This window comes from Argiope bruennichi, chromosome 2, assembly GCF_947563725.1.
Source record: "Argiope bruennichi chromosome 2, qqArgBrue1.1, whole genome shotgun sequence".
In the NCBI taxonomy this organism is placed as follows: Eukaryota; Metazoa; Arthropoda; class Arachnida; order Araneae; family Araneidae; genus Argiope; species Argiope bruennichi.
The window spans coordinates 73,799,704-73,824,645 of NC_079152.1; the positions used below are offsets into that span (position 1 = coordinate 73,799,704).

General features: G+C 28.9%; 1 protein-coding gene across 1 annotated transcript in view; it reads right to left on the reverse strand.

The window, feature by feature from the left end:
* LOC129960660 (sugar transporter SWEET1-like) overlaps nt 1-19,811 on the reverse strand; it is a 29,239-nt gene extending 9,428 nt beyond the window's left edge. Inside the window, exons 1-4 of the mRNA XM_056074214.1 lie at nt 19,548-19,811; nt 5,746-5,823; nt 2,691-2,814; nt 1,009-1,167 (exon numbers count right to left, since the gene is read on the reverse strand). Coding sequence (XP_055930189.1) covers nt 1,009-1,167; nt 2,691-2,814; nt 5,746-5,823; nt 19,548-19,615 — 429 coding nt within the window. The 5' untranslated portion in view covers nt 19,616-19,811. The remainder of the gene's footprint in view (nt 1-1,008; nt 1,168-2,690; nt 2,815-5,745; nt 5,824-19,547) is intronic.
* Nucleotides 19,812-24,942: the final 5,131 nt, after the last annotated feature.

Genomic DNA, 24,942 nt, shown 5'->3' on the forward strand with positions numbered 1-24,942 from the left:
ATATCACTTGATCATAAATATAAGTACAATGTGGTGGGAAGGAGAGTTAATTGTTTATTACGATGTAGCATATTGTATAATTAAAGTATATTGTATAATCAAATGCTTAAATACTGTCTCAGAGTCATTTTCTGTACTTATTTGTCACAGATTCACATTCATTTAATTCACTGTTGCACCAATATTTCGGTTACTCTGGTTTTTGCCCCCTTTTGTTTCTTCTAATCTGATGGATTTTTTTGAAATGGAACTTTTGTTTCCATGACTAAAGCTGTACTCTTCGAACAGCTTGAAATGCAAAAATTTTGAGGCAATTTTCAATTATCTCTCTTTTTAATATTGCTCTTTCCACAGTGGCATTAATTGTAATTCTCCCTGCCTGTAAAGTATTTGTGATTTTAATTTCTCCAGAGGTGAGAACGAATTTTACTTTCAAAATATTATGATTTCCACAACTTCGAAATCGAAGTCAGTGATTTGCTGGTAAAATCTCGGCTTAGGAATAAGAAGACTGAATTATTAAACATTCAATTCTAGTGAAGATTCCATTCTATGGATGTCAACTTGCTCAACAATAAATCTATTTCCGAGGGTTAATACTTTCCAAGCTGGTGTGGTATGGAATTTAAAAGAATAAGATGTCATTCTTTTCATCTACATACATTCCACAATTAATTGATTAGATTTAAAATTATTTAATCTAGTAAATTAATTCGTGATCCAGATGTTTCCTAGAGAACTATGATCTTTTAAAAAGAATTTTCGTATGTTTTTAGATTGTACAATGTATGTTTGTAGATACATTATTTCCAGAAATCAATCATAACACATAATATTACGAAATTAATGATTAATTAATAATTTGATCATCATCAATAATTTGAAACAATAATTTTTAGTTATTAATTATATCATTAATATTATTATTGATCAAATACAACATTTTTAAAGAATTATCATCTTTATCTTGCCTTTTAAAATAATTAAGAGAATAGTATAAGTACTTACGATGCTTGCTAAGGGAGCTGCACTAGCTAATATGCTTCCAATTGCTGCTAGGAATCCAAGGGTATTAGATCCTGTAGATATGTCAGCCACATGAAATCCGTATAAGTATGTTAAAATCAGAAATGTAAGTACAGTGCCGATCATATGTTGCGTTCTTTTCTGGAAAATGTACAGAGTTTTGAATAGTAATTAATATAAAAGAAAGCTATTGATATCATTTTAAAATCTGCATTTGTTATTAGAGTTTACCAAGGGTATTTTTAAAAAAATTCTAAGAATAACTTTTTGATTTTAAATTTAAAAATAATTAATGAAACATAGAAGAAAATTTTAATGTTTTTGAAGAAGAATATTCACATTTGCAAGGAATTAAATACTCAAATTTTGAAGTTTCAAATCATAACATAAATGATATTTCCCCCAAAAGCTAAAAGGCACTAGGTGTCATTATAAAGGAAAGAAAGTACAAATTTGATTGAACATTTTCATTGCTGAGTTTATTTTTAAAAAATATTCAAAAACCTTGACATAATTTGATTGGGATAATTTTGAAATTTTGCACTGCGAATTTTTTCCAGTGCAAAACTGGAAACAAATTATTACAAACCTGCAATTTTGCTTCCCAGTACGACTAGTATCATCGTGGGAAAAACCGTTGTACGATCTGTCCTGTGCGTGCTGAGCGGGTGCCGTGCCAATAACCTCAGAGCTTGGCGACAAACTTGTTAATCATTTGGCGACTTGGCGTTGAATTTGGTGACTTTGGCGACAAAATAGAAAAAACTGGAAAGTTAGCAAATTTTCACGATCCATCCAGTAGGAACCAAGATACACCCTGATTGGTCTAGAAGATTCTAGCCCCGCCTCCCGAAACTATAAAGACAGGCACTCTCAAGCTGTGAGGTGGTGTGTGGAGGAGTCGGAGTCGCCACAAGTAATAAGTCTTGGAGATTATTAGACAGCAAGCAAGCTGCTGAACTAGCGATTAAATGCACTGCATTATTACGATTGATTGGCAGTATTTGTAGAAAAATTTTGTAACTATATTGTAGTAGGGTTATAGTTTTTTTCTTTGTTATTGTTGGCTTTAAAAGTGCTCTTATATTTAATTCTATCCCTCTCAAGATTAAATCCCTTTCCCCCTCCCTACGCCGCTGGTTGGCAAGCAGAACCGTGCCTCTTACCGCAACACAGAGGCGGATGTGGCCACAGATGCAAAGTTACTTTGAAACATCCTATCCAATACTCTAAATTCGTCGTCCACGCGACTATGTACGTCAAAAAGATTTTGAGATGACCCTCCAGAGGCACTAGTAAGGGAAATCGTTGACGTCTTAAATAAAAAGAATTCTATTATATTCAGAATTCTATTATATCGAGTAAATCCTATAGCCTGTCGTATTATCTACTGAGAAATCAATGGATTAATATATCAGAATTTTGCCCGGCTATTGTCATTGATTGAGAATCAGTTCCGCATTCACGAAGTAGGTTCTAATTCATCAGCTTGTGTTTTTGTAATCTTATCAAAATTCAATATGTTTAAACACTGCATTTTTTAAAAATGCTTTCATATTATCAATTTGTGCATTGTGAAATTAAAGTCATATAATTTAACAATGATAGATTTTTCTAATAACTATATATTTGGCATATGTATGAATGACTAAAATTTCGTTTACCTTATGTACTGAGTTGACATAAAAGCATCCAACGTATATCGTCTGCAGAATGGAACATATCCAATTGACTGTTTGCATCATTGGGTCATTCATAATAATGCTGTACTGCAGCCATAGACTTGTGCTGGATATGAAAATTAAAATTTCTGTGAAATAAAATTAGTTTTAATTTGTTTTAAAACTTTCTGTTTTAAAACAAAAAGCTACATTTACTTTTTACGATAAATTAAAAGCATATTTGCTGAAATAATATGAAAAAGAGCCATAGTAAAGAAGAAATGATGTATACTTCTCTTACTGATGGAAATATTAGAACTACTGATTAGATATTTGAAGAAATTTCTTTTTAAAACGTATGAAGATAATAACTACCAATTTCGTCAAATAATAAAAAATAATTAACTAGTTAATTTGATATTTTAATATTATTATAAAAGATATTTAATTCATTATAAAAGAATGATTTAAAAATTATAGAGTAATCTTAGAGATGTTTCTTTATTATTATCGGACAAATATTTAGTAAAGAATAAAGAAAGACAATTTTATCTGTTATCTAGATGTGCGAGATATTTGTCAATGTCGAAGTGTACATATTCCTTTGGACTTTTTTTTTTTTACTTTTAATATTCACCACACATTATATTTGAACATAAAGATCCTGTAACTTTCCCCGTTTCCCAGTATTGATAAGACATTTACAGCCAGATGTGTAGTCGCTGTTAATTACTAAACTCCTCAAGATAGCCAGATGGTGGATCTTTTCACCTGGGTGGTTTCGCATCTGTTCATTAGAGACTACAGTGAAAGACCACATATGGGAATTCCTCGTCCAAGAGATATTGATAGTACCTTCAAAGAGAAAGGGGTGTCCAAACATCTGGATGCTAAATGTTTATCATTGTGAAAGGACTTTGATAACTCCGTGTTCCAGAATAGTCAGTTATAAAAGGTGCATCACTAAAAGGACCTTCCCACGACCGACTGGCGCCATTGAGGGAGCATATTGCTGAACCCCGATTGGCCGAAAGAGAGCTCAAATGATCAATGTAAATTAAGAGACGGAGATTGTCGCCGGAATAAAGTGCGGACATTTTTTTAGGGAGAGGAGAAGAAACGAATTGGAGGTAGACTGTTGGACTACGCCCACGAGTTCGGAGTCCGAGAACTACCCCTGGAGTAGTCGTGTTGACTAACAACATGTTAGTTCCCTGTGGTGTTGTTTCTCCGTTTTGATGGAAAGCTGAGTTTCAAGATAAACCTTCGACTTCGACTGTTGTGTCTCCTACTACCGGTGTAAATAACTATTTATTTAACCAAGATAAGAACAAGTTATTCTTTTTTATATATAGGGCTGTAAAATAAAGAATTGTCTGGAAATTCTGCTTCGTTAGTTGATCAATCTAGATCAAGGCATTACAATCCAATTAATTTGAAAAAATATAGTTTTTTTTAAACATTTTTTCTACTAATATTGAAAAATAGACATTTATTTTTTAAAAAAAATCATTTAGGATTCGTGAACATTACTTAAGTACTGCTCTTCACTCTGAATTGCTATCCATAGTTAGTATTTTCTCATATATGAAATATATAAAGAGAAAATATTATAATGGACAAAAAATTTGAATTGTAAATAGAACTATTTCATATATGACCATTCTCATATATAAAATATATAAAGATAAAAGACTGTTATCCTCAAAACATTCGAACTAGAGATTTTAAAGAATCTCCAGGTTTCAGATCACCCTGAATTCTAAAAACACATTTTTGAAATTTAGTCTATCTGTTAGTCTGTGGACACGATAACTCAAAAACGCTTTGAACTAAGCGAATGAAACTTGGTATGTGGCTTTACAAGAAAATTTGTAGATTTTTTTAAATTAAATTTTGAAAGAAATCCATTTACAGAAAACCTGTTCAAATAAAGAGAATAGGATATCTACAAGACATAAAAAGTTAGATAAATGAAATTTGGTAAGCAGATTTAACATTTAAGATATAGATCTGTTACAATTTTTTAATAAATCTATCAAAGGGTTGTCCCCATCTGTCCGTCTGCAGTTTCGCATGCATGTAAACTTGATAATTCAAAAAAATGCAATGATTTGTATAACTAAAATTTTATTTGCGATTATAGTTCGCTGTCAAATTTCGTTTCAATTTATAGAAAAAGAAAAAAGTATGTAAAATGCATTTTTGATACATAATAGAGCACAAAATACTCATGTGCGAGACTCTGAAAAATGAAATCTCCTTTTCCAAGTTTCCCAATTTTATGTGGCGAGGGGTGTGGGGCATAACACTATTAGGAAGTTTCCAATAATGTTTCGGATTGTCCATTTCTACTGATTTATTATAAGATTGTTAGTGCGCGCAATTGAAAGCTAATAGTTATGTGATCCCTAGCAAAATCACATGACTATTAGTCCATCCATAAATTACGCTTTAATAATTTAATAGTACGAATGAAAAATGTTATGATTTTGATGGGGGTACATGGCTTTCAAATGCCCAGTAACTGCCCCGTTGGGAACTCTGTTTTAAACCAGTTCACATTGGAATGGTAGCAATTATGTTTTAAAGAACCAACTCGGTAATATTCCATTCCTCTCCCACCCCCTTGTAATTATTATTACGAGTTGTCACGTTCAATATTCATATATAAACTAGGCCTTATTACAATGTATACATTTTTTTCCCTGAAAGTTTTATCTGTTGGAAAAATATTTTATTACCAAGTCATTTTTTATATGATTTTTGTTATTAAATTTCAAATACATTGCATTATGGAAAAATATATTTTTCAAATTCTTATACATTTCTTAAATGTTCAGTAATGCCATGAGTTTAATGCAACTGCTATAATTTTTGATATCATATAAAAAGAATATTTTAAGTTTATTCTAAAAAAAAATTTGTATACATAAGATTCACTGAGAATCTAAATAAATAAAATAAGCATTTGAAAAAAAAAGCAACTTATAAAGAAATGCTTAAGAATATTAACAGATTTTTTTTTTTTTTCATTTTATGTTATAGAATATATTACCACGTCATGGCAGCAAGGAATGGTAGCACAGATGCATTTCCAGTGGATTTCTTTTGGAAAAATTCCAAAATAAGGGGTCTGAAAAAAGAAAAAAAAACTGTATATAAAAATTAATATTACTAATGAAAAAATGCATGTATTAGATATAAAACAAAGAAAATAGACAGAAAATCGTTCAAATGAATTAGTAAAGATATTCAGCTTCTAACTGATTTTTGTAACCAGCTCGTTCGCCTGAAGCAGCAATTTTAATTTTTTTTTTTTTTTTTTTTTTGCATTGTTTATTCGTGGTTTACTCCACAAAGTATGTTTAAGAATCAATTTGAGTTAGACATTAAATTCTTGTTATTTTAATAGCTTTAAACTTATTTCTTAAGAATTCTTAAACGAATTTTTCTTATGGATGGATCCGAGTATCATGACATCATAGTGTCATTAAAAACGAAGCTTTATGCTAATTCATTTTCTAACTACGCATTGTGTTTTGTGGTACACTGTTTCATTATTAGTCAGGCAAATATGCAGATATCAAGTAAAAGCCGTTTTCCTCTTTAGCTTTCAATAACGGAAGAAAGTTATACGATTAAATATTAGATGAGATAATAGAAATGGTTTGAATTTCATTGCAACAATGGAAACTGCTGAAGATAATTTTTCAAGACATTTTTAAAAATGCCAAAATTCAAATAAATAAAGCATAAATAAAGCGCTAAAATTGGTATCATTAATATTAAAAAAACCATTTTTGTGTGATAATATTTTCTGCAGTTATCACAGAAAAATGTCAAAGCCTCGATTAAATTTTATTTTATTTAAATTTTTTAAAAATCTCTTTGGTGTTCACATTATCCTTTTTTTGAGAGAGTAAATCATATATATGCGTCAAAAATAGCTCTAGGTCAAATGCTCAGGCACGTAAAGTGCCACTTCTACAATTGTATTCTCTTTTATTACTAGTATCTTTAACAGCCAACAGATTTGTTGGGATATTTGATTGGTAAAAGTTTAAATTAAAAATTTTCTACATAATCATATCTTAATAGCATTCTCAGCAATGTATTTTTGAATTTCAAATTTTGATAGACATATTGAGCCGTTTATTTTAAAAGTAGGGCAAGTCCATTTTTGAAAAAAAATGGAGATTATAGATAAAACTTGTTATGATCTTTTTATGAGTAAAATATTTATAATAAAAAAATATTTAAATTCTAATATTTTGGAGATGGAAGTTTTAGCTCTTAACAGTATTCAAAATCTGTTTATTTTGAAAGTGGTGCAAGTCCATCTTAGAGTGAAATTAGTTTTGACCGAATATATTACGGCAAAATTTAGCTCCGGTTGCTGCATGGTGAAGCAAATGTGGCCGTTTGATATCATATCCGAAATCTAGTGTGTTTCTATCTATCTATCTTTGATGATGAAAATCGGCGTTGTACAGTATTTCATAAATAATTAAAAGTATATCTTAATTTTGTGTTTCGATAATAATATGTTTACTTCCAACACCGACTGTTCAGTCCAGTGACAATGAAATAAATATCATGGATCACAAATTTTTGTTGTCAGGAGGTTCAATTTTACCGAACGATCGTGATTTTGGAGTGGTAGAACTGGCAGTGAGGAAAACGAGATCCGTGTATATTCCCCAGGATCACTATAAAGTAATACGAAATTATCGAAAACATAATAAATGTTTAATACATGAAATGAAACGCGGATATTTATTTTCAATCCAACCTCTGGAGAAAGCGGTTTTAAAAAGAAATAATAATACCGATGGAGAAACCGTGAATTAAGAATAGAAAGATGATTCATTCAGCCTTGAAGTTTTGTGCATATTACAGAATATATTTCATAATTTATATAATATATCAAAGGATTATTCAATAAAAATTTCTTTGACTCAATAAAAATATTCAGTATATTGTAATAAGAAAGTAAAATTCACGTTAAATGGCTATAACATATTTTGATAAATTCAATTTTATAATTGGAAAGACTTATAGTGTTTAAAAATACGCGAACTTTAAAAAAAAATTAAATCATTGCTTACTTTGAAGTTAACTGTAAATTATAATTCCATAGCCTTCAAAAATTTAAACTGAAATGTATTTAATGTAGAAAAATGAATCGAATTTTTATATCTTGGTCATCAACAATGGAAGGAAAATCTAGGATGAAATATTACTAATTAATCACCTTTGACGACCAGCTGATTGGTAGGGAATATTGCTTATATTTAATTCAAATTAAATTGTTTACATACATTTTCATGTACGTGGTCCCGTCAAACATTAAAGTGTGTTATCTCAATTTTCTTACATTGTTCTATTAATTGCACATGAGAACCTTTCTAATGGAGTTCAGTTGCATGGCCTCATGTCGCAATTAAAAATGTGAATGTCAAGTTTATCTATTTTTTAATGTTTGTGGCATTCACTTTTTCATTCGTTTTGTAAAAATACAGATATTAAATGGAATCTCTCTTTGGCTTTCTATAATGGGAGAAAGTCAAGTAAATAAATATTTGATGGAGCAATGAAAACGATTTGAATGCGACGTCAATAATGTAATTTAGTGGTGAAAATTAAACACAAAAATTACACTGCAGAAATTCAGGAAAAAAAAATTGTACGAATATTATATTAGAACCATTTAAAGGACAATTTTTGAATTTTAAAATGACGTAGAAAAACATCAAAGATGGTGGGAAAACGTCAAAATGTAAAAATTTTTATTAATTTTTAATTAATCAAAATTAAAATTTCAAAAATATTGTTCCGAGATATATATGTGCCAGATTTGGTAACTTTATGTCAAACAGTTTTTGCCTGTAGAGGAATAACGCACACACACACTTCCTGATTTTATAATTTATATTTGTTACAATAATTGCAAAATTTATATTAGAGTGTACATAATTGTGGTCTTTTAAAAATAAAGTATCCGTTAGAAATTTAAATTAAAAAAAATCTCCATTTATGTATTACATAACTAGTTTTGGTTCATGAAATTTCTGTAAAATGTTAAGTTAATAATTTTTTTAAGAAAAAACATTTTTTCCCCTTTTTTTTTTATTTGTTTGCGCATTTTTTTTTTTAAATCTCTCTTTGAAACAAGCGACTTATGCGAATTTTAGTAATTTTTTTCCTAGTACATCTTTATTTTATATGCTTCTATTAAAATATTCACTTTTATTTATTGCTCTAATTAAGCTTCATTTGTGATTAAAATTAGAATGATAACATTTCCTTTGTAAATGTTGCAAAATTTCATTTAAAATATTCGAAATATAAAATTTGTTTTATAAAATTTTTTATGAAATATTCTTATGATACCTATTAGATTAATATGCTATTTATTCATAAAAATGCACATTATGAAGTTATTTGTAACCTGCGAATTATATACATTCAAAAACGTTTTATATTTATTTAAGTTATTTTATATTTATATTCATTAAATCAATCTTTGCAATCCCCGCCAGAAAAAGCGAAGAATACGGAGTGCAATTAGAAAGATAAAAAAAAAAAAAAGGTAAAGGAGAGAAAAAACAGATTTAATTTAGGCACCATTTTAAGCTATTACGGATCAGATCCTTATGTAAGGGTTAAGCTGGAAATTTGAAGATAATGGATAATGACTCAATTGTCATTCTTTATCACTTGAGCAGTCTACTGAAGCATAAGAGATGCATCTCAAAACCTCCCTCGTGCAACTTTAATACTGAACTTTAATCAGACAAGGGCAGTCCACCGACCACTAACTATGTCATTGAATTTATTTAATCGAATTAAACAACTTTGAAATTAAAAGTTGCACTTCACTTTTTTTTTTTTTTTTGCATAATGCTATCAATCAAGCATCTATAAAACGTATTTATTTAAAAAAATCCTATTTTAAGTGCAATTCTAAACTTTCCTAAAAAAAAGTTTAAAAGAAATTTGAATACGGAGTGAAATACCACGTGAGAATAACAACACGTGGTATATATTACCTTAAAAAAAAAAAGTCTAACTTTTTTGTTTCCCAAGTGTAAATAAGTGATACTGTTTTCCTATGAGCAAGAAAAGAGTATTGTGTGATCGACTAATCAGAACCTGTTTTATCAGTTCAAAGACACCAGCGCACGTGCATAGCTTGAGATTACCGGCATTTAAAACTTTTCAGAATGGTTAAAAGGTATGACGTTTTCTTCAGTCGCAAGGAGATTGAATAGAAGGAATTTCTTCGCACAAACCGAACACATAATACATTTAAGGCCTTAAATATTTGTACGATAAGTGAGATCGACAAGATTAATGGAGGCCTAAATCGTAAATGCTTTATCACAATAATGCGCTATCTCCGGGGATCAAATTACATCCAAAACATCACTTTTGAATATTTCCAGCGATCAGCTTTTTCTCTTAATCTTGTCCCATGTAAAGTTTTTCTTCGGATGAAGAATTTTCTTTAGAAGCAATGTTTCTGAACACTCTGATGTTTTAGAAGCAATGTTTCAAAACAAAACTGCAAGACAAATTAGTAAGATGCCAGGATTTGTTGGATATGCTGATATTCAAAAAGGCTTACAGGCACCAATAGTAAATTAGTTTGATTCAACTGAAATCCCATATTTAATATTTAACAGATGTATGATTTTCACGCTTTCTGGACTATGAGAGTGGTTTAAATCCATTTGAGGTCATCAGAAGTATAAATTTCTTTTATTTGATATTTGAAAATTTATCCCATTAGGAATTTACAAGATTTAATATTTAAAAAAACATAAAATGAGCGTATTAACATATTCCATTATTTTTTAAGCCATTCAAATGCAAACCCTTAAATATCTCTATATAATAAAAAATGGAGTTTCACACTTTCAAAGAAAATGGCTCAATGTTTCGTAAAGTTTTATATAAGGTTTATGAACACTTTCGAAGCTTGATTTTAAAATGCAATAAATTAAAAAGTAGTTTAAGTTCTACAGAATAAAGAATTGAATAGAGTAAAATTTGCATATCCCTCAAAGAATGCTGGAAGAAATCTCGAGTAGAGAGAAGTTATAACGTTAATTCACTAATAAAAAGTGATTAGTTCGATGTTGTAAAGTACCTTTTTTTGTAAGACTATGCCCAGAGGCTAAGAAACCAGCGGACACTGCTATTGACGTCACGTAGTTTTTCTTTTCTCAAGATGCACACTGAATTGCAGAATTAATTAAATGACATTGATTGATGCATTTGATGTGTATTGCGTGAGCATGAATTGATCCTATTAAATCAATAAGAAACTCATTGACAGTTGCAACAGATTCCGTTTTTTTTTTTGTTTTTTTTTTTTTTTCTAGTTTAAACTTAACTGTTACTAAAGTTAATTATTGCATTCTCTGTTTAATCGTTAATCACGTTCAGATGCTGTTTTTTTTTGTTTGTTTCCTTTATTAAAAACAGAATCGGAACCACAGCACGTGTTTTGACCTCAATTACCTTTGTGTCTTGTCTAATCTACTGCTTCGTGTTCTGCTGGCTTCGGTTGGTTATTATTTTATATTTTAAGGCGAAACCAAGAGCATTTCCAAATGAGCTATTAAAATATTTACATTCATTGATGAAATTATCGCTTTTTCATTCATGCAATAATATTTTTTAATCTAAAATATAACTTAAACCGAATCGAAGCAAAAGTAGTCTTCTACTTTCTCCTGATCGCAAATAGCTTGAAAAATGTCACAATTTTTTATTTGTATTTTATGTTGCCTTCTACATAAAATAATGTCATTTTAATATATCATCAAATCTAATTTCGGTTCAAATTTTGACTCGTAATTTCCAATGAATACTTCTTGCGTAAAGCCGACCACCCGCCACCACTGAACGTAGCAGTATCGACAGGATTTGTGTGTGAATGAATGCCTTTCAAAAGAAAAACATTTGATTTCACCGATTAAGAAGTATTGCTTATTAACATATCTTTCTATATTTCTCTAATAAAATAGATGTAATTTTTTTTCTTGTTTATAAAAAACTTTCCATTGTGGTAATCTGGCTTTCATCAGGATGACGTCGTGGTTGAAGCTGTGTGCTCGTGTCAGGAGATTAATCATGCAATGCACGAGCCAACTGTATTTTTCCTATGTTCAAGAGTATATCGCTTCTCGGCCTTTTGGCTAAGATCAAAGTGTAGTGTATAGACACACACATAATATAAAATGAAGTCTCCTGAAACCATCTGTATGTTTTAACCAGAAAATTCGAGAAATACTTAACTGACATTGGAGATATTTGTACCATTTTGTAGAGCATTTATTGGGAAAGGTTTTAATATATTGAAGTCATACCAAAATAGAAAAATGGAGTGTTATAATTAGGATTTTATTCATTTTCCTACTACGATTCGCGCATGCGTAAAACAGCAGTATCTGTGCTTTGCACTTATCCGCGCATGTACGAAAACCTCAAACTGCTCACGCACAAATAGCAACAGCTGTGGTATGCAAATGCGATACATTTCTTTGTTTACGTCTGATCTTAAACAGTGATTCAAAATTTATTGTGCTCCCCAAAAAAAGGAAATCCAACCTTGGCCGGAGAACATTAAATGCCAAAAACGCTTCGTTTGGCATTTAATGTGCTCCGCGATAGTAAAAATGTAGAAGAAAGAAAAGTTAAGTTAACGAATATCAGCGAAAGAATGTCGACACTTAGGGAAGAAAAGTCTTCTGTTGAACGAAGTAACCGTCTCTCTTTAAATCGCTCTGCAATTGAATTACAGAGACAAAATGAATCTCGCCTACCTGCTGACAGAGAAAGACATTTAAATTTGAGACAGAGGAGAAGCGAAAGAACAAACATTCCTGATATTTGGTCCTAAATGGAGTACTCCTCCCTGAATTACGATCAATGCCTGGATTACAGAAATGATGCTTCGGTTTCAATAGGGACAATGTCTATAGTCTATCCATATAGTTCAGCTTTAAAATGGAAAGATGAATAAAAAGGCATATGTTATTCACAAGGGAAAATTAAATTAGAAGTCCTTCCACTCCTGAACCATTACATTCACTTCTTACTAATGAATATCCTACTTCCAAAGAATTTAAATAGAACATACGCCATTATAATAATACTTTTCCAATGACTTCATTTATGAGTGCACATATACATGAACACTACTTTATGCCAACATTTAAAATGCATGGCGAAGTCTACCATTTGGCTGGTTATCTCTTTTGTCTTGGCACCAAGAGGAAAAACAGGCAATATAGTTTACAAAGCAATATTATGAAGCAAGGTGAATTTTATTTTCATATCTGATTATGCAGAGTTGATAAACAAGTGTGGAACAGTGGGTACAATGGCTTATTTGTATATTTTTAAATTTTAAAAACATTTTCTATTGTTTCTTTTTAGTTAATTGTTTTGTCTATGAACGTATCATATTTTTACCATTTTAACAGTCTAAATATGGAACAGCTTTGATATACAGTTATTTTTGCCCAAAAAATATTTTATCGCCAAATTTTAGCGAAATGGCTGAATGTGGCGCAAACGGCAGCAATCGTGAGGTTCCGAGGAACGCTGCAGCAAATTAAAGGAAATGTAGGAAAAAAAATCAATAAATGCAGTAAAATGGAATGCATGCAAAAAAAAATTAATCTAAAATAATGAAAGTAGGCAAAAGGAGTATATGTAACAGGGAAAGATCAAGGGAAATGAATAGGAAAGATCACAATACAGTAACATACCAAAAATGGTGGCAATGTAACCCAAAACAAAGCGACACCAAAAAATTGCCAATCTCGCAAAGCGGCAAATGACTGTATATCAAAATATTTCTGAAAGTGTGCTATAAAAATTGTTCTGTAGTTATTTTTGGTGATTTCTAAATATCTTTTTATGTCTGTTTGATGCTGCATGGCATGCCCATGTCATATCGCGTGGAGGCTAGATTTAAATTTAAAGCTAATTTTTCCTCTTGGATATTATGCCACGGGCAACGCTGTGTGGGTACTGCTAGTATATATATATATATATATATATATATATATATATATATATATATATATATATATATATATATCGAAAAATAGTGAAATTTTTTTAAATATAAAAGAGGGATTTCTTCCCTTGACTGATTGTGTCTTTGATCACTGCTAGCAACCGATGACAAAATTTGGAAGTTTGTGTGTTTAGTAAAAATTATGAGCAAGCTGTATTTGACCTATTGTTGACCTATACTATTCGTTGACCAGTTGCTTCGTTTAACTTGTTGTTTGAAAGAAATGCTTACAGTGATGAATAAGAATATTCATCTGATTCCACCGCTGTAAATTTTACAAAAATTATTTTTTGTTTCATTACCTTTTTTAATACTATTAAGAAATGATAACAGTATATGCATTCTGCAGATCGACTAATAATAGTTTTTCTATCTCAAGCCCAAAGTGAATTATTGTGTAACCGCTCCATGTTGTATCTTTGATCATTGTGATGTGTTTTTCTTTGACCAGATCAGAAATACAATAATTTTTATTTTAAGGAAACTAAGTATACTTGATCCAAAACAATATTCTCAAATTGTGAGATAGTTGGTAATTTGTGTATATCATCTCATCTTTGGTTGCAAGATGTTTCCACAGTCAATCCATTGCAATTAATGGTGAGTATATAAATATATTTTTAGGGTGAGTGAAGTAAATTTTCCCCTTTTCATTTCTCTAAGAATTGAAAATTTTATTCTTGACTGAATGATGAAATAAAATATTTCCACCTTTTTACTTTCAGAGTACCAAACATCAACGTTTTGTGCTTTAGAGTTTAGTGAAGAAACCAAGTTTGCAATTTTGGATGTTTTTCTTGTGGGCCGATTGAAACGAAAATTTGACACAGAACTATAGTTTTAGTAATAACATCATATACCAAATTTTATTTATCAAAGTCTTTGCTTTTGAGTTATCATACTTGCAGACATAAGTATAAACTAGCAGATGAGCAATCCTTTGACGGATTTCGTTTAAAACTTGATACAAATCTACTCTTTTTAGATGTTAAAACTGTGCACTAAATTTTATCAAGTATGCTATTTGCGTTTAATATTTCTCGTGTTTATTTGCTCTCGGATTTACAGATAACCATCTAAATATATTTCGTTCAGAATTGGACAACAATCAACAAATTTACTGTAAAGATTATATACCAAATTTCATCCATTTAACTCAAAGCAATTTTGAGTTATCGTGTTCACAGGTAGACAGATAGACTAAAAGGAACTTAGGGAGATTTGAAATGAGAAGATTAGTCAAATTCTCACGTACGAATTTTTTGACGATTACAATATTTTCTTTTGGTATACTAGATAGTAAAATTGTATATCTATCATAAATTGCCATCAAAAGTTCTGAAAAAATAGCTAAAGCCAACTGACAATTTTCTAAACACGAAAAAAGAGTTTTAAAATTGACCAAAATTTTCTTCATTCATTAAATAGATAAATTAATATACTTCAAAAGAAACAAAATATATAATAAAAAACGAATTATAAGTTAGCTTATTGTTCATGCGATTAAAAGTCATTTTGTCTTTCATAACGTTCAGATCACAGGTACAATACTACGTGGTCAGAGATATAACATTAAGCCTTATACAATTAACAATCGGGACAATTTGTTAATAACAATAACAATAACAATAACAATTTTGTTCTCTTAAAATATAATATGAATGTAAAAGAAAGCGAAGTTAAGATCAGAATTCGCAATAGAATAAAAAAAACTAATAAATAAAGCTAATAATAAAATTCATATTAAAAATCCGTCAAAGGAACAAAACTCTCTCCTAACAGTTGTAACATAGCACCAAATAACATTTTTAATCACAAGTTACTGGTTTTTTTTTCTTTTCTTTTTTACAGTTACATTATTGAGTCAGTTAATATTTGTGTTATTATGGCAAACAGAATAATCTATACCTTCACGTTGAATTTATTTCAACTGTTCAAATAGTTACGTCTGCATTGCGTAGTCAGAATAAATCCTATTTTAAAATGCGGCTACTGGAGCTTCCTTTAACGTAATTTCTTGAGAAAAGAGACATGCAATAATATATACAGTACACTCCCGAGTATCCGGCCTAATGTGGCGGAGGGCTGGCCGAATAGCAAAAAAGTCGGATAGGTCGAAGTTCTTTACGCACCATTATCAGCAGACAAAATTTTTACATCAAAACTCACGGTTATAATATGCATTTTTTCAGTTCTTATTGAATACTAAGCCCTCCATTTATCACGAGCCTCGCAAAATATGAATCCGGCCTGATGAATCATAGAAGCTGTTGCCGGTAACGTGTCGAGTTATAACAGAAGGCTCTGAACTGGTAGTTTATATATATGTTTATATACTGCACTGCACGTTTTAATAATTTATTAGACAAAAAAAGTAAGTTAAATATTATAAACTGATCACATTTTAACATAAATTCTGTAGGGATTAATTTAAATGAAAGAAACATAAACAAAACATTAACGTAAATCGCTGGCTTAGTTCTTAAGAAAATTGACTGAAACTGATTTTTTTTTTTTCTGGTAAATGATTACACAGATATGAAAAGGTAACCCTAAGATAAGAGTCAAAATGTACAGTTTTTAATTTTTGAAAAAGTTCTTAATAGATAACTGTTTCTGGATTTTAGCTTGTAACAAATGGTCACTTCCACTGCCTTGCAACGTTACCAATGCAACGTCTTGCCTTTCCCATCTAATTACGATAAAAGAAAACTAGGCCGGACAGTACAGAAGCCGGATAGTCACGAACCAGATATTCGGGAGTGTATTGTAATTCCATTTAAAGAGGAATGATATTTAGAAGAATCGCTTGCTGCTGTCACCATTTCCCAGTAGTCTAAGCGGAGAATTTCGGAGAATATTGCAGACAATAGTTTGGCCATTCTTGATCTCGTTTTACTTTTTTTCTGCACATATGAAACTTGTTTGATAGTTTGGCAAGAAAGACGATTTTTTTATATCTTAGATTAGGTAATATCTATCTACAGATTAGATAAGCATTTGGATAAGATTCCATTCAATTCTGACCTACTGACATCGTTATATCTATATTTTTAAAATTCTAGTTTAATAAAAACAAATCGGTAAAATTTTTCATTTATATTCCGTTTGTGATTTAATTATCATACATTGAACTGTTTATTTACATTTATTTGAGAATATTTACTCAAATTGCAAAATATAGACTATGTCTGTGAGGAATGTCGATATCATTTTTAAATTGAAAAATAGTTCTTAGTTTAATAATTAATTAATCAATTCTGCATTTTGTATTTGAAGTAGTTTCTACTAATGATTTTACCTTTTTCAAACTCCTACAAGATATTCCCAGCATCTTACATTTTTCGTATAGAAGATAATTCGAAGTGTAGAATGCATTTTATCTTGTACTGAATCAACCAGAAGTAGAATAAATTCATTGATTTAATTTATGAATAATTCTAAATAAGTCATTCCATTTCAGAAATTTATCTACATTTTACTTCAATTTACATTTATCTACATTCATTGTGCACATATAAACCAGTATTCTTCAACTTATCACTTTTTATGTTACTATTTTTTGGGGATGGAGGAAAATTAAAAAGTGAAGAAGACAATGCAATTAAACAATTTTCATTTAATAAAAATTGGAACAGTTCCACTTAAATAAAAATAATAAGCTTTTGTTGAATGACATTCAACGAATAAATGAAATGAAGCTTTGGGAATCCTAAGCAAATATTTGGAATCGCATTAATATTCCCAAAGAAGACTTAGTTTAATGTTGTCTTTAGAATTTTTATTGTACCTCGTTAAAAGAGCAATGTCCTTATTTTATCATTAACCTACAGCTAATTGGAAAGTGCAGTTGTATCTAAACTTGGTTCTTTGTAAATTTTTCCGTATGGTTTTATTCACTACATTTCCTTATAATAAGTAAATCTAATTCTGTGAGGAGTTTTTCTCTTTCGTGATGTATAATGATATAGCAATCCGAGGCGGATTTTCTATTAGGCAGATTAAGCAAATGCCTAGAACCGCTAATCTGAGGATATTGCAGGCAGATGGATCAAATTATGATATTAAGTTTACCAAATAAATATATTTGTAAAAAATACATATGTCATTATTTACAAAACTGTAGAATTACAGACGTGTGTTTTCAATGAATTAAAAATTATTAAATAAATTAAAGCACAATTAATTACTTTTTATAACATATTGGAATATTAATTATTCATTTAATTAATTATGTTTTATTCTACTTGAAAAGTCCTTTAAAATAATTAATTTTTATGTTATATCGATTTGCAATTCAATATTTTCTTATAATCTATTATAATAGTTAAATACTTTTATTTTTATGTAAGGGAATCATTGATTAATAATTAGTTGATTTTCCAAATATTCCTTTAGTTATCTTTTTTTATGCATATAAAAAATAAATAAATAAAAACACCTATTTTTTTATAAAATAAGAATTTAAAGTAAAATAAATCATTAACATGTTCGATTAAGTTAAAAGTTTTGTCAAAAAAGTATAATTGATTCGATCAGTTACTAAAAAGGGGATTTTATAATGTTCATTAAACTGAGGTCACAAATTTTTAAATCTATTCTAATAACAATATACAGAAAACAAGGCCTTACCGAAATATACCTTACAATGCAATTTTGTAAAGATTTTATTAAAACAAACTCTTTTCTACAAACATGTCTCAATAAAGTTTGCCTGCCAGATGAAAGCATTTATTTGAAGAGAACAAAAATTCGTAAAAGGAATTTTTTAGAAACTACCCACGACCTTCGTAATACATTACGGAGGTCGTGAACTACCTCTTCCCACCCCAACTTTTACATTACAGAATATCGCCTTCTTCAAATGAGTATTCTAAATGATTCAATCAGAAGGAGGGGAAGGGGATAGTAAAAGTTTGGTTTGATTTGCATTTTTCTGGTGTATCGTGGTGCTGACCATTCTGGGAAAAACTAAAGGTAACATAGCAATGTACAAGAATAAAATAGGAAATGTTAAAAATACTGAAAAAACTTAAACACGGTTTAAATGAATGAATAAAACATCATGGACTTTAAAAAACCAAGAAAGATGAACATGAAGTGATTTATTCAGCAAGGAAAATAGTAGAATGGTATTCTTTTGCAAAAAAAAAAAAAAAAAAGCAAACTCTAGGTTTTCGAATTTAGATATTCTGATAACAAATGTCAGAGAGATATTTGACATCCACGTTGGGAACATATTTTAATAGTAAAAAAGTAATACAAAATTTATTATTTACGATTTTTTATCGCTTGCTGCTTTTTAAAAATGTTTAGTAAACTATTTAATTGTTGAACTCTTTCTTCCTCTTAATATATCTCGGATTAAATTTAGAAAATTTGTCCAATTCAATTTAGTGTATATGACACTAAATTGAATTGGCATATGACAAACATAATAAATATAATAATATTAATATATAATAAATAGATAACAATAATGGCATTGGCACTTAATATGATAATATAAATTATAATTAAGTACTTGAAAATGTTTAAGAAATATGTACAAAAAATTGCATACAAGAACTGGAACAAATATTACTGAAATATAAAAGAAATATCTAATTTTTTTCGAAATGAGGTATACTAATAAAATGAAACAAATAATAATAATAAAAAACAGAAGATATAGGAGATATTTCCGAATTCTTAAATAAGAAAAATGAAATTTATATTTTGTTAATTTATATTTTATACGAACAAAAACTACTTACAATCCAGAAAAGCTCGCAGCGATTGTACACACCAAAGCAATGTTACCGACCAGGAAGATTAAATCCATTGTTTTTGTCGTGATTTCTCGCAGCCGATCACTAACTACTCTCACAAGAAACGCGAAGACGAATTGTCGGTTGTTTTTATTGAAGGAGTCCGCTGTCAGCTGTTGAAACTTTATCTAATCTTATCGTAATTTAAGTTGTACTAAAACTGGCACACAAATGAAGAAGCTTTCTTCCTTTCTGTGACGCAACATAAAAACTAGCGATCCAAAAGGATAGCCTTGAATTTGTTTTTGCTATTTATTCTCCTTTCTTGCATGCAATTATATTCATTGATATTTTTAACGCCGTTTGTTTTCGGAAATATAATTACGAAATTTTTATTCATTTAAACTGGCAACTAGTAGGCCAGACGTTTTTAGAACTTTCGATAGAAGATCGTCTTCACTGATTGAATATTATCTGCGAGTTGTGTAATGCGAAAATCCTTTAAATTCTTTACAGAGCAGCAGACTTTTATATCTCGAGCTTGTGGATTCGGCAGTTACTTTTTTCAGTAGTAAATGTTCACTAAAGTAGAAATTTTTAAAATTTTAATTAGATTTTTAAATAAAAATTAATCGAAATCTTATGGCTTTCTTTCAATGGTTTAAAACATATTACGCAAAAAAGATTAAAAAAAAAAAAAAAAAAAAAAAAAAAAAACCTGCCACATCAGAATGCAAAAAATTAAACCTTCAATTAGAGCAATTTTAGTCCTGTTTAATTCCTTTACTAATTGTAATCATTTTTTAAAATATTTTAAAATATATTTTTCGGCATACATTTTTGTCGTGCTAAATAAATTTTTTATGTGTACCAATTATAACTCCCATTATTTAAAATAATTCAATATATTTATATGCATATAATTTCTCGAATGTATCTTCTTGGATTTTTAAAAATTTTATTCTTTATTGTTCTTTCTCTTACATTAGTTCTGCTTTTTGTTTATACAGAGAAAAAACTCAATTTATCAAAGAATGATACAAACGTCAGATATTCTTAGCGTATTGTGAACTGGTGTTGTTGCGTACAAAATGGTTTGTATAGTCGACACACTCAGTTTATTAAAAAATATGACAAATATATGTCACACGAAATAAATTATACATAAATTTTGTTGAATATGACAATGTATGTGAAGAATTTATGTATCATTATACAGTTAACATTTAAAAATTAAACTAAAATGAGAATGTTTAATTTTTTCCAAAAATAACAAATAATTAAAAATTTTTAGTCATTCCTTAGAATTTAATTTCACCACGAAACGAATTATTCCATCGATAAATAAATTTTTCGACAAGTAATTCTTTTTAAAATAAAAAATAAAAAATTATTCAGCAAAAAATTTAAAAAAAAATTGTTCCATGTACTTAAATGCTTATGCTAACTGAAAAAATTAAACAGCCAATAAAGCATTAATTAATGGCTAGCAAAGAGAAAATTCGTTGGAAAGCACATTGCATACTAATCTGGCAAGTTTATAAATGATTTTTACAAACAGAACCATATTGTGATATTTTACTTCCAACTGGACAACTTTATTTCTTTTTCTACACAGCATTCGGGATTATTTTTAAACGCTATTCATATAAATCTAGCTTTTATATCTAGCGCTCTTCGGGATAATAAATATTTACATATCTAAGTACTTATAATATCTGATATTTAATAATTTTTTTTAAACTTTTCGAACAGTTTCAGTTGTCTTCTGACATACCAGCCAGCAGCTAAACCCGTTTTTTCTACAAGATTGGATTATCAAAGAGATAAAGCGGGACCCTATAGATTCTGCATTTTTAGAAGAGCTTATTTTGATTTGATTTTGAATTTTGTACTTTCATTTGCACTCTAGTGTTTAAAAATTAAAAGCGGACATCGTTTAAATTTTAGAGTATAATTTTTAAATTTTTTGTACGATAATTATTTCAAAAATTATTAACGGGAGACTGGACAAAAACGCTGAAATTTTAATTTTTTTCTATTAATCAAATATTTAAAGAATTAATTATTTTTTAAAAAATGATCAAAAACGGACTCAAAATGGCATATATATGAACTTCATGTTACTACATTTTATAGTTTAGAGAAAGTTTTTGTGACAGACAGATAAGCATGTATTTTCTGCTTTTTGTTATAGATTAAATTGATTAATCCTTTCTATTCAAGAAGAACGATGCACTTATTACTATAAGAAAATTTGGCATTTTTTTATTAATAAAAATCTCAAATTCAAGGTGAAATTCTTCAATTTTATGAATTTTTTAAAGACATTTCTATTTGTCCGTCAATAAGACTAGAAGGAATTGCTGTTCTGTCCTGAAGGTATAACGCAATAGTGAAAAAATGGATGTATATTGGAGGGCGTAAAATCTAATTTTCATCTTTCATTCTTCAATAGTTTTGAATTTAATTTTCGAAAGCAACCTAAATTCAAGTTTAAAAATTTTTTTAACTGCACACAAAACTGTAATTTTGTATATGATGGTGCGCAATTTTTAAAATTTTTTAAAATATTTTATTTTGAGGATATATAAAAAAATCAAAATAAGGAATGCTAGACCTAGTCAACTTTGGAATATAAAACAACCAATTTAAAAATTTTACAATTAAAATTGACCGTCAATTATAATATTGTATAAACAAATACTTTCTTAGCAATAATATTTTTTTAGCTTAATGGCAAAATGGGTATTTTTGTGTAACTTCTACAATAAATTTGAATTATAAAAGCATTGTGATTTTGTATCTAATTAATAATCCTTTTTTATTATATTTTGTTTCAAATTTATTTATTTTGTTTATATGGCAAAATTTAGCATTTTATTCTTTGAAGCAAGTAATTATCTATTCTATATCTCATTTTCTAAGATTATTTTTAATCTATAAAGTATACTTAGATTTCTCATAAGGCCTAAGTCCCGATCTTCAAAAGCCATAGCAGCTAAATATTTACAGAATTTTAAATATTACCTGTAAAAAAACCATATAAGCATATTTTTTTACATCTAGGATATTGAATGAATTGAACAGTAAATATTTGTGTTGCCCATCTTTTTCGCTGTCTTGCTCAATCACAGACAAAGAACATTTAATGTTTCTCTCTCAGGTCTCATCGTAGATTACTTTTTAAAGGAAAATTCCGGATTTGGCATTACAATAGAGATTTCAAGTGATTCATTACATTTGTTATCTCTTGATTTCTATAAATCCATTAAAAATGGTACATAAAATGCATCGTGACTACTTTTATGTATTATTTCCTTTATTCAAGGTCACGAGTAAAAATTTTGAAAACAATGTTAAAATCGAGGTGGTGAATTTATTTATTTGACAAACTATGAATCATACATTTCTTTTTTTTTTATGCACTTTTGTAAATTAAAATTTTGTACATTCTGATGAAAATCTTTTTCATCAATTTTATTACTAATTTTTTTCACATAACCTTGGTAATGATTTAAAATAATTAAAGATGTAATTGTCGAACAGCTTATTGATTATACTTACTATTTTGTAATTTTTTTTGTTTTCTGAAACTTTATAATTATCCATTATAGAGTAGAGGGCAGAACTGATGGGAGAAAAAAGCCCTAATTGGAAAAAAAAATTAATTAAAAAAAATAAAACTCTCCATTACAAGACAGTCAGTAAAATATGACATATTTAAGAACCAGATTAAAGATCTGTTTTTCATCATAGATTCACTAAAATATATCGTAAGAGACTAAACCCAAATATTACAAAAGTTGGAGGGATAATCATGAAACAACAAAACAGAGTTTATTACATCGTTTATTAAAACAGTTTATTGCATCGTTTTAGGAAACAATGGATTTCAAAAATATTTGTAATTTTTCCAAGTTCTCTAGTCATCTGTAAAACTTCTTAATAGATCTACGAGAACAAATTAATTTTTTGCTAGGAAAGGACCTTTCTACATTTTTGAAAAGAAAGTATATGAGCTTTATAAAGCAAATTCGATTCTCAAGAAGTTTCAATCCAATCAAGAAGTTTTTTCAAATAACTGAAATTTAACAGTTTGAAGAATTTTCCGATAAATACAATAAACCAAAAACCAGAATTCGTTGCTTACAAGAAGTATAAGAAAAGATTTTGCTCCATTATAAAATTGTGGTAGTTGATTTCTCTTAAATTTGAAGAAAGAAGAAACTTATTTTTATCTCAAAAAAGGCTGTGTGTCATTTCGATGCTCAAAAATGATATATGATTCGTTGCAGAGGATAGGCTCTGCAACGAATTTATCATCGGAAACATGGCAAAAAAATTATTACAAGGAGATTAAAATTCCTTAATGATTTGCAAAGGCTGCGACAAAAAGAATTTAACTACAGAGGGTTTATTCAAATGCTAATATTCTTATTAAGAAAGCTTAGTTTTACACTACTGACCAATGTTTTTGACTAAAACGCCTTCTTTCCCTCCTTCCTAAAAATTAAGACTTATTTACTATCTATGATGCCAAAAATTAAATACATGACTTTTCTTTCCGTTAAGGCTAATTTAAATATAACCGTAGTCAACTTAACAATGGAAGCCTCGTCATGAGAAGAGCGATAGAAGAAATTTTCGAATGAATTCAAAGCGAAGAAATTCTAAATTATGTTTATTTAGGTCGTAATTTTACATAATTTCAAAAGTAGTGTAACTTTGAATAAAAGTGTATGCAGTTCAAAGATCATAAAGATTACTTTTAATGCTTACACGTTTCAAAAATAAACTACAAAATAATGGATTTATAACAATAAATGAACTTGTAGAAAGAGATGGGATGCAGAGTTATATATTTTTGCTCGGGGCAAATTCAATCTTGTTATAATAACTTCGTTGACTAAACGAGAACATTTGGAATGAGAAAGCATATCTTTCAATGAAAATTTTTTATAAAATGAAAAATGGATCTTTGGACTTTTTTGATTTTATGCATCCATAGATACCAAATCCACCAAGATTCACCCTAAATAGTGATCTTGGACTTATATGATTATATCCATTATTGATAATGTAAGCAAATACATATTTATGAAACATAACCTTTCGTTAAACTATTGAAAGTTTGTAAGAGATCAGATTGAAATGATTCATTTATTTGGTGTACTATCATATGATTCCCTTTAAAAACCTTGTCTTGGAGTTTGATGTAGAATGAAAATTTTTTTAGTAATTGTCGATTACTTTTAATATCTATTTTAACCTTATTTCTTAATTCCATCTTCAAAATATTAAATCTTCCAAAACTTGCTGATTTCTCAACAATGAATTAAAATTTCCAAGAGAATTTGTTTGCTATTAAAATTGACGAAAGAAGGCAAAACTCGAGAAT